Source organism: Theropithecus gelada, chromosome 15 (assembly GCF_003255815.1).
Source record: "Theropithecus gelada isolate Dixy chromosome 15, Tgel_1.0, whole genome shotgun sequence".
NCBI classification, from domain to species: domain Eukaryota; kingdom Metazoa; phylum Chordata; class Mammalia; order Primates; family Cercopithecidae; genus Theropithecus; species Theropithecus gelada.
In genome coordinates, this window is record NC_037683.1 from 109,446,775 (window position 1) to 109,458,257 (window position 11,483).

At 46.9% G+C, this 11,483-nt stretch overlaps 1 protein-coding gene across 1 annotated transcript in view; it reads right to left on the bottom strand.

The window, feature by feature from the left end:
- HABP4 (hyaluronan binding protein 4) overlaps nt 1-11,210 on the bottom strand; it is a 38,559-nt gene extending 27,349 nt beyond the window's left edge. Inside the window, exons 1-2 of the mRNA XM_025360330.1 lie at nt 10,711-11,210; nt 5,708-5,870 (exon numbers count right to left, since the gene is read on the bottom strand). Coding sequence (XP_025216115.1) covers nt 5,708-5,870; nt 10,711-11,062 — 515 coding nt within the window. The 5' untranslated portion in view covers nt 11,063-11,210. The remainder of the gene's footprint in view (nt 1-5,707; nt 5,871-10,710) is intronic.
- Between the last annotated feature and the right edge of the window lie 273 nt (nt 11,211-11,483).

An 11,483-nucleotide genomic window follows, 5' to 3' on the forward strand; every position in this document is an offset into this window, starting at 1 on the left:
TGATTGCTCACCCACTCCTCCCTGCACCGTTGCTGGTCACCATCACTTTCTGAGGACTCGTCTCTCCTTCACTAAGCTCTAAGCTCTTTTTCACCATTGTAACACTGGTTTAATAAGAGAAATGTTTTCTAATTTGGCAAGGCTTTTAAAAACATTTAAAATCACAAGAAATTACTTATTTAATAGACGTCCTGGCATCAAGAAACCTAGTGGCATTAGTGGCTCGAACACCAGCACTAGAGGTATGTTACAACCTACTTTTATGGCTAAAGTGTTACACTAGGAAGCCGCTAGGCCGGGCGCAGTGGCTCACGCCTGTAATCCCAGCACTTTGGAAGGCCGAGGCAGGTGGATCATGAGGTCAGCGGATTGAGACCATCCTGGCCAACACGGTGAAACCCCATCTCTACTAAAAATACAAATAATTAGCCGCACATGGTGGCGGGCGCCTGTAGTCCCAGCTCCTTGGGAGGCTGAGGCAGAATGGCATGAACCTGGGAGGCGGAGCTTGCAGTGAGCCGAGATCGCACCACTGCACTCCAGCCTGGGCGACAGAGCAAGACTCCATCTCGGGGAAAAAAAAAAAAAAAAAAGCCGCTACACAATAGTGGGTAAAAAAAATACAAAACTCACAATCTTCCTCACTCAAAAAATAAAGAAATACAGAAGTACTGATCATTAATGTTATACCAGTCTCTTATAAGAAACACCAACCTCAACACATTCTCCAAGTTGGCTTTTCTGTCTCCCACCTCCTCTAACCAAAAATAGAAATCTTTGCAAAACCTGACTCTTGATTCTAAACTATAGCAAATATTTAAAGCAGGCTGGTCTTGGTGGCTCACGCCTGTTGGCTCACGCCTATAATCCCAGCACTTTGGGAGGCCAAAGACGGGCAGATCACTTGAGGTCAGGAGTTTGAGACCAGCCAATATGGTGAGACCCCAACTCTACTAAAAATACAAAAATTAGCCAGGCTTGGTGGCGGACGCCTGTAATCCCAGCTAGTTGGGGGGCTGCAGCAGGAGAATCGCTTGAACCCGGGAGGCAGAGGTTGCAGTGAGCTGAGATGGCGCCACTGCACTCCAGCCCGGGCGACAAAGCGAGACCTTGTCTTAAAAAAAAAAAAAAAAAAAAAAAAAAACAGAAAAAAAAAAGAAAATCTAAAGCAGGCTGGGAGTGGTGGCTCACGACTGTAATCCCAGCACTTCGGGAGGCCAACGCAGTTGGATCACTTGGGCCCAGGAGTTCCAGACCACCTTGGGCAACACGGCAAAACCCCATCTCTGCTAAAAAATGTAAAAATTAGCCAGCCATGGTGGTGCATGCCTGTAATCTCAGCTACTCAGGAGGCTGAGGTGGGAGGATTACTTGAGCCCAGGAGTGCAGTGAGCTGAGATCCTGCCACTGCACTCCAGCCTGGGAAACAGAGCAACACCTTGCCTCAAAAAAAGAAATCTGAAGTATGGCTCTAAAACAAACAAGAGAAAAGTAACAGTAATTTTTTTTCTTTTTTTTTTTTTAAAGACAGTATCTCACCCTGTTGTCCAAGCTGGAGTACAGTGGCCCAATCACTGCTCACTGCAGCCTTGACCTCCAGGGCTCAAACAATCTTCCCAGGTCAGTCCCCAAGCAGCTGAGACTACAGGTGTGTGCCACCACACTCGGCTAATTTTTGTACGTTTTGTAGAGATGCAGGTTTCACCATGTCACCCAGGCTGGTCTAAAATTACTGGGTTCAAGAGATCCGCCTGCTTAGGCCTCCCAAGTGCTAGGATTATAGGTATGAGCCACTGTGCCCAGCCAACAGTAAACTCTTTTTTTTTTTTTTTTTTTTTTTTAGCGACAGAGTCTCGCCTGTCACACAGGTTGGAGTGACGTGGCGCAATCTTGGCTCACTGCAACCTCCACTTCCTGGGTTTAAGCAATTCTCCTGCCTCAGCCTCCAGACTAGCTGGGATTATAGGCGTGTGCTACCACACCCAGTTAATTTTGTATTTTTAGTAGAGACATGGTTTCACCATGTTGGCCAGGCTGGAATCGAATTCCTGAGCACAGGTGATCTGCCTGCCTCTGTCTCCCAAAGTGCTGGGATTTCAGGTGTGAGCCACTGTGCGCAACCTATAAATTCTTTTTTTTTTTTTTTGAGACAGAATCTCGCTATGTCACACAGGCTAGAGTGCAGTGGTGGGATCTCAGTTCACTGCAACCTCTGCCTCCTGGGTTCAAGCGATTCTCCTGCCTCAGCCTCCCGAGTAACTGGGATGACAGGCGCACCCCACTAATTTTTGAATTTTTAATAGAGGCAGGGTTTCACTATGTTGGCCAGGCTGGTCTGGAACTCCTGACCTCAGATGTTCTCCCTGCCTCAACCTACCCAAAGTGCTGGGATTACAGGCGTGAGCCACCGCATCACCGACAGCGTCTCTTAGAGCACTTTCCCCAAGCTTGAATATGCTAAATTACAATTTGATATTTGCTTATCTGAGAGTGAAAAAGGGTGTCACCTTGAGTTTCTTTGATACCTACACGTTTATTGGACAGAATTATAGAATCTTCATAATCTCGAAAGATTATCTAAAATCAGCCCTCTCCATTTTTCAATGAGGAAACAGACCCAGAGTTTCAGCAATGTGTGCAGTAGTCTTGTCACAGCCAGCTGACATGGACTTCTGTTCTGCCTAGGCAGAGCGCGCGTTTTCTTCCCAAGGAAGCAATGTCATAAGCGGTGCTGGGATTAACGGGCATGTCTCCACCCCCGAGATCTGCTATATCATGTGGCGCACATATTCCGGCAGTAAACTACTGTTTTTAATAGCAGTAGGAATTTTTCCTTAGGCTCCAAATGAACTTAACTGAACTCTTAGAACACAGACTGTTAGGAGATTAGTCTGCCTCTGTCTAGATGAATTCTGGCTCTTCCTTTCTGTAGTTTACTGGTCATTTAAAATCAATTCCTGTTCTGAAAAAAAAAATCCCTCAGATGTTGACTCTCCCCCCATTATTAACAAGCTTTAAACAAATTGTGGTAAAATATACATACCATAATATTTACCATTTTAATCATTTTTAAGTGTTCAGTTCTGTGGCATTAAGTACATTCACATTGTTGTGCAACTATCATCGCCATCCTTCTCCAGAACTTTTTATGTTTTCAAAATGAAACTTGGTGTCCAAACTGAACTCCTCATTCGTAACTCCACAGGCTCCAGGCTTCCCACGTGTGAAACAAGTGTCATGTCTACTTGCTAGGATTGTTGTAAGACAGTGAATCACAGGGTTTTTGTATAAAGCAGGATGCTTGGCTCGAATGTTATTTTCCTTCTTTTGCTTGTGAGTTTGTCAGACATAAAACTTTCTATGTTTTATTTATTAAGAGTATTATTTAAGAAACTAAGAAAATGTTTTCTGATATCAAGATTCAAATTTCCTCGAAAATGAAAATTCCCTACATATCTGTACTGTGACGCACTGAGAACACATTCCTTCTGTGGCATTTCTGCCAAAAGTGCGCAATCTCGTTCCATGAGGAAACATCAGAAAAACTCAAAATCTGAGACATGTTATAAAATAACTGGCCCATGCTCTTCAAAATGCCAAATTCATAAAGACCAAGGAAGGCTAAGGAGCTGTTCCTAATTAAAGATGACTGAATACGATGCATTTACCTGGAGTGGATCCTGAACCAGAAATGTTTTCTCCTTTGTTAAAAGACATCACTGGGACAATTGGTGAAATCTGAGTAAAGTCTGTAGACTAGTAATTTAGACAATTAGATAACAGTATTGTATTCATTTTAATGAGTTTGAAAATTGTATCATGTTGTTAGAAAATGCGTTTAAAGTATTTAGGAGTAAGGGGACATTCCTACACCGTATTCTCAAATAACAAGAAAGGGCTGTGTGGTGCGGTGGGGCATGGATGATGAAGCAAATGTGGTAAAAAGTTAGTGTGCGGGGAGTCTTGAAGGGCAGATGGAAATTCTTTGTATAATTCTTAAAACTCTTCTGTAATTCTGAATTTATTTAAATAAAAAAAAACCCTCCATAATTCCATATCCCACCTTACTCTTCCATATACGTATTATTTCACTTAATAGCTATCTTTTCATGTCACATATAAAGATCTATTTTATCCTTTTTAAAGACTACATAGTCTTGCTACGAAAAAAGGGGGGAAACATGGGTTTGTGCAAGTCAACTATAATTTCTTCGTTTCCACAGAATCCCTGAAGTGAGGGGAAAATAAATACCCAAATGCTTCCGAAAATCAGCAGCTCTGCTCCCGGAAGCTTTGCAGAAGCAAGTAGACTGTGCTTACTACACAGCAGATCTGAAGTAATCACCAAAAAAGGGGCAAAATTAAGCCTTTCTGTAAGTTTCTCCCTCCAACATGGTTGCAGACAGACCATCTCAATGTCTTGAATGTGTAACTTCTAGGTGAACAGTTCTGCGTGAGTCATCACCTGCTCAGCCCACCCAGGCTAAGTTACTCTCTGCTGGACTATTGTTTTGTTTTGTTTGTAATAGGCCCTGTAGTATAGTTTTACAAAGCCACATGTTTTGGTTAAAACTTGTAGCCAGAATCCTAAATGGAATGGAATTAGCAGTCAAGAAGCAGAAAGAGTTTGGAAAAATGGCTCCCTTGACATTTCACTGTTCACTATTCTAGCCTTCCTTAACTGTTTAATTTTCCTTGAAATGTGATTCACGAGTTGTTTCTGTTTAACATAAACAGGTTAAATGATTAAACAAAGGCTTTAAGCAGCAAGTACCCACCCTGCTAGTGCCAAGCATAAGACACAACCCCTCCCTGTGTTCAGGTGGAGTGCGGCGGCCACCACACTGCCGCATCACTCAGCAGCCACGCAACACTCCACCAGCCCACGACCTCCGTCCGTGTTAGGGGACTTCCGAGAGCAGCCATGCCCGCCAGAAACTGGTATTACACATCACAACAGAGTCTTCTTCAAATTTCACCGTGGCAGCCTACTGACCTGACCGTGGAGCTAGGAACTGACTTCAATCCATTGAGCAGTCGAAATCGGTAATGCGAAATCAAAAACCATAATTATATCCCTAGTCCAAAATTATATCTCTAATCTACAACTTCAAAACAAAACTTTACCAGTTTAACACCCTCCTGTGTAATTTCTTTTTAAGAGTGCTCTTCAGTTACCAATAAGCAATTCATTGTTAATTGTAAAATCATTTCCTGAACCAAGGCGTAAAGGAAAAAGGAAGATCCTTCTCATCATCTAAAGTAATATGAATTGCACATAAATTAGTAAAACATTCCCAGGACTGATAACACAAAAGCAGTAGCCAGTAGAAAGTAGCATTTTCTGGACCAGGCATGGTGGCCCACTCCTGTAATCCCAGCACTTTGGAAGGCCAAGGCGGGCGGAACCTGAGGTTAGGAGTTCAAGACCAGCCTGACCAATATGGAGAAACCCCGTCTCTACTAAAAATACAAAATTAGCCAGGCGTGGTGGTGGGCGCCTGTAATCCCAGCTACTCAGGAGGCTGAGGCAGGAGAATTGCTTGAACCTGGGAGCGGACGTTGCAGTGAGCAGAGATTGTGCCATTGCACTTCAGCCTAGGCGACAAGGGTGAAACTCTATCTCAGAAAAAAAAAAAAAAAAAGTAGCATTTTCTAAAAACCTTTCTGGTTCCCCACCCGCCCTGCCGAGGACTGCAGCACGTACTTTTCATCTGGAAACTTCTCAGCTGTGAAGTCCGCCTGCCTCTCGGTCTCATAGGGTCGGTACTCCCTGTAGGGTCTCCGCTCAGCTCTTTCAAGCATCCCCTCTGGCCCACGGCTGTCATTCCATCCTTGCTGCTCCCCTCTTCTAGGAGTCCGCTTCTGACCTACCAACAGAAAATCAAAGCACAGTTGGAACACAGCATCTGCAACAGCACAGTATTAAACTTTACAGGTACTTGTAAATTTCATTTTTCTAGAAATCAGTGTCATAGGAAAATTCAGGAAGTTTAGAAAACCTCAAAGAAAAAAGTTGCTGATGCTACAACTGCCCACAGTCTACGACTTTTTAATAGAATGTTACTATTAAAGCATGCTTTCCCTATATCCTAGAAAGTATATGACAAACTAAGCTCACCTATAATTACGGGCACCTCCCAATAACTGTGACAGCCATGGGTATATTTTACTAAATAAGCTACAGTTGACAAAAGCAGTCTTACAAAAACACAGTGCGTGAGCCCTATCTAGAAAACGAAAGAATACCTTGTATTTCAGACTATGCTTTCAGAATCCCCACTGCACATTACATGGCAACTATGGCTTATCACTGGCTACTAAGGTTTTTGTTTTTATTTTCTATTTTATTTATTTATTTATTTACATACTTAAAATAAGTCTCCCTCTGTCACCCAGCCCGGAGTGCAGTGCAGTGTGCAATCTTGGCTCACTGCAACCTCCGCCTCCTGGGCTCAAGCAATTCTCGTGCCTCAGCCTCCCAAGATGCTGGGATTACAGGTCAGGAGATTGAGACCACCCTGGCTAATGTGGTGAAACCCTGTCTCTACTAAAAATACAAAAAATTAGCTGGGCATGGTGGCAGGTGCCTGTAGTCCCAGCTACTCAGGAGGCTGAGGCAGAAGAATGGCTGAACTCGGGAGGTGGAGCCTGCAGTAAGCCCAGATCGTGCCACTGCACTCCAGCCTGGGGGACAGAGCGAGGCTCCATTCAAAAAAATAAAAATAAAAAAGAGTTCAGAACTGGAAAAGGCGTTCACAACGTAAGGTAGAAAAAGCCACTATGAAAGTTAATTATCTAACAAGTTGAAAATTACAATAGATCATGACATAACAGTCATCAGAAAATTTGTCAACAGTAACAAAACTTTTCCATACTTTTACGTCAGTGTAAAAAGAGTTAACACAGTTTCCGATTTCCTATTTCCAACCCATAGTTTTAAAAACATCTTTTACTATCTCCACTCAACTACAGAACTACTTATAGGTGCTTATCCCACCTTTCTGCTTCCTCCAAGTTACTTTTCAATTGTGTCAATTAAATTTGGAATTCATCAAACTTAAAATAGGACATTTACTGTACAACATATTAAAGCCTTTTTGAACAGTATAAACTGAAAACTGTTAAATACAATGGGCTACTTATTAGAATAATTATCAATATCAAGCAAACATTTCATTTTCCCTCCCAAACCCCCCAAAACAAAGATAATTAGAATAATTATCAGTTTTGGGCAAACATCTCCATTTTCCCTCCCAACCCTCCCAAAACAAAGATAATCAGCATCCAATTTTTTCCCCACAATTTAGTACTAAAAGATCAACACTGCCACGAATCGGGCTTTTGGGTGCTGGATCAGCAGCTCCAAGTGGAGAATGCAAGCACTGCATTTCACTAACCTCGCCAAGAAAAGGCTGGCACATGCATTCACCACCATCTAAACCAAGCCCAGGTAAAGAAACAGAATACAATAAAATTTACAGTAAGATTTCCCACAAAATAAAGTTGAGCTGTTTCAAAGCACATAATTCTGAAAGGCTAGAAAAACCAAAACTGAAACAGCCTCTCAGGACTTTAAGAATGAACTTATTGAGCAAGGCTCTCCCAAGGGTTTATATATATTGCTAGACAGATAGTTAGACATTAAAAAATCTACATTTTTTGGTCGGGCATCGTGGCTCACACCTGCACTTTGGGAGGCTGAGACAGGCGGATCACCTGAAGTCAGGAGTTTAAGACCAGCCTGGACAACATGATGAAACCCCATCTCTACTAAAAATACAAAAAATTAGGCCAGGCACGGTGGCTCACATCTGTAATCCCAGCACTTTGGGAGGCCAAGGCAGGCAGACCATAAGGTCAAGAGATCGAGACTATCCTGGCCAACATGGTGAACCCCTGCCACTAGTAAAAAATATACAAAAAGTAGCTGGGCATGGTGGCGCGCGCCTGCACTCCCAGCTGCTCAGGAGGCTGAGGCAGGAGAATCGCTTGAACCCAGAAGGTAGTTGTAGTGAGCCAAGATCATGCCACTGCACTCCAGCCTGGGCGACAGAGCAAGACTCTGTCTCAAAAAAACAAAACAAAACAAAAAAAACCCAACCCTTTTCCATAGGAAATGCTTGTGACTTCCACATTCTTTCAGGATTAACATTTCTATGATATGTCAAACATGTTTTATTTTTGTCTATGCTAAGCATTCACTTACAACATTCTAACTAAATCAAAAATTTTGAATGTTAGAAAAGTACAGTGCTTCATATCAACTAGGGCTATAAAACCTTGAGAGAATAGCTCTTTGACACCCATTATAGATAAATTTAGTACAGTAACTACATAAATGGAAATTAATGAGCTGTTTGCTCCTGAAATAACACATACTTGAAAAAGAACTTGAATGATAAAATTTCCATTCTAACTACAAAATCAACTAAATACCTTTAGTTGATTTCAAAAGCCAGATCCCTTAGACTGAACAACTGACAGAAAAAAAAAGTTGAGTGTACTACATGACAACATTAAGTGCGGGAAACAGGTTGCAACCCAGTTTATATCACTTAAGTTTAGAAAGAAAAGAAATAGTTCTGTGCATTTATGTATATAAATGAAAAGTGTTAACAGTAGGAAAAATAAGAGGATTTTCACTTAACCTCATACATTTTGGAATTGCTTAAAATTTTTAACACAAAAATGCATGACAATTTTTTTTTTTTTTTTTTTTTTTTTGAGATGGAGTCTGGCTCTGTCGCCCAGGCTGGAGTGCTGTGGCCGGATCTCAGCTCACTGCAAGCTCCGCCTCCCGGGTTTACGCCATTCTCCTGCCTCAGCCTCCGGAGTAGCTGGGACTACAGGAGCCCGCCACCTCGCCCGGCTAGTTTTTTGTATTTTTTAGTAGAGACGGGGTTTCACCGTGTTAGCCAGGATGGTCTCGATCTCCCGACCTCGTGATCCGCCCGTCTCGGCCTCCCAAAGTGCTGGGATTACAAGCTTGAGCCACCGCGCCCGGCCTGACAATTTTTAAAAAGCTAAAAATCAATGTATTAACAGCACTAACTCGTCTCACGTTTTTCTGAAGAACAGAATACGTATTTTCTTTTTTTTTTTCTTTTTTTGAGACGGAGTCTCCCTCTATCGCCAGGCTGGAGTGCAGTGGCGCGATCTCGACTCACTGCAAGCTCTGCCTCCCAGGTTCAAGCCATTCTCCTGCCTCAGCCTCCCGAGTAGCTGGTACTACAGGCGCCCGCCACTGCGCCCGGCTAATTTTTTGTATTTTTAATAGAAACGGGGTTTCACCGTGTTAGCCAGGATGGTCTCGATCTCCTGACCTCGCGGTCCGCCCATCTTGGCCTCCCAAAGTGCTGGGATTACAGGCGTGAGCCACCGCGCCCAGCATTTTCATTTGTGAAAAAATAAAGGGTGAAGAAAAGCTTAGCCTTCCTCAATTCTTTTATTATATTCATGTAAATAAATTTAAGAGAAAAACATAAAAAACAGGATATAAAATGCACAATGTATCTCCAGTCTGTTTAGATAATCTGCTCAGAAATTTACTGGCCTATCAAAGGCTCGTGAGATAGTCAATAACTTTTTTTTTTTTTAAATCATTGTCAACATCTTTATTGTAGTGACTTGATTCTCACAAGTGATGACTCTGGATTTAACTTTTCACAAACAAAGGTAAACATTACCCAGCTGCGCATCAAAGCCCCAATACTGAAACCTGAGACGTTTTCTCAGGGCTGCGATGCACAATTTTTATCAAGCAAGGAACAAACCAGCAAGCCACGCTGCACACTCCGCCAAGCGTTGGCAGGAATGGTCAATCTACACATCTCACTCCTAACGCTCTGCAAACCTTGGGACCGCTGCCTCATTTCAAGAAAACAGAGGAAACACAGGTGGAGCGTTGCTGGCTCTGCCACTGACGCAGTTCAGGTGAGAGCACGAACTCCCTCCCCGTCCGCAGGCAGCAGGACACCACGCTGCGCACTGGCTTTTCCTGCTAAGCAGGGAGTGGGGAACTCCGAATATTCTGGCTGGAAAGGTTAAAAGCGCTTTTCTTAAAGCAGCCTGGAGCTATTTATAAGTTGCACATCCCATCAGCACCACAAGAAGTACTGAAATACGATGCCCGCTGCCTGCTGGAAGCTACCGGACGGGGAAGGGGCGAAGGCGCCAGGCCGGACAGCGCCGAGGACCCGCGCCCGGGCCCCGACGTCACAGGCCGCCCCGCGGTCGCCCAGGCCGCCCGCATCACAGAGGCCCCCAGCCCCGGGACCGGGCGCCCTCCTCCTCCCCACCGCGCTCTCGGGTGGCTCCGACCTCAATCCCGCAGAGGCGGGGCTGGAGGCTGGAGAAGGTCCCCGCCAGGTCTGGATGCGGGAGTCCCGGAGTAGCGACCTCAGCGTTCGCCCCCACACGCCACCCCGGCAACCTCCCTCAACTTCGTCCAACTTGCCGTAGCGGCTCCGAGCCAGGGTTCGGGGGCCCCACCCCCCCCCAAGCCAGCGTTTCCCCCGGGGCCCCGCACGCGGCCGGCGAGGGTTGGAAGGGGTGTGACCCCCGCCCCGCTCCTCCTACCTTCGGCGGCCACCGGGACCCTCAACTCTCCCGGCTCCTCCCGGGTCCCCCCTCCTGGCGCCGGCCCCCGGGACCCCAGTCTCTCCGCAGGGCGAGCCGTGGCCCGCTACCCGCGCCGTCCCCGCGTACCCGGCGCCTGCAGGCCGCCCCCGGGGCTGTCGGGCCGCTGAGCGACGGGCGCCGGGAGGCTCTTGCGCTCCTTCTGCGACTCCCTCCGGCCGCCCGCGCCGGCTCTGTGGCCCGAGGCCCCGGCCGGGCTCCTGCCGCCGCGGGGACCGGCCCCGGCCGCCGCCGCCGCCGCCTCGTCGCGCCTCTTGCGCTGCAGCTGCTGCTGGCGCCGGCGCTCGGCCTCGCGCAGGATGTCGAACGGGTCCGACTCGTCGTCCAGCAGCTGATGGAAGCGGTTGGCCACCACGCAGCCGAAACTCTCCTGCATCGCGGCGCCGGCGGCGGCCACGGGGCTCCCCAGGGCGCCCTTCATGCCGCCGCGACCACTGCGGGCCCGGGAGGGCAGCCCACGCGAGCGCGTCTCAGCGAAGCCGGCGGCGAGGACCCATGCCGCCCGCTCCGCCGCCGCCGCCGCCGCCCTCCGGGCCCTACCCGGTCCGGCCCCTCCCGCCGCCCGCCCCCGCGGCGCCGCCGCCGTCCGCCCCACCGCGCCAGGCAGCCAATCAGCGCGCGCGGGCACGCCCCCTTCCCGAGACGGCGCGCCTGGAGACCCAATCACCGACCGGCTGCTGTCACGTCACGCGACCCCTGAGCCCCGCCCCCTCCGCTCAGCAGGGAGGGGCGGGGCCCAGGGGCGGAGCTACTGGCTGGTCCCGGCGGCGCGGAGTGGCGGTGGTGTCTCGGCGGTGTGTGCCTTCTCCCGTGACTGCGTCTGTATTTGCTCTCGGCCACTC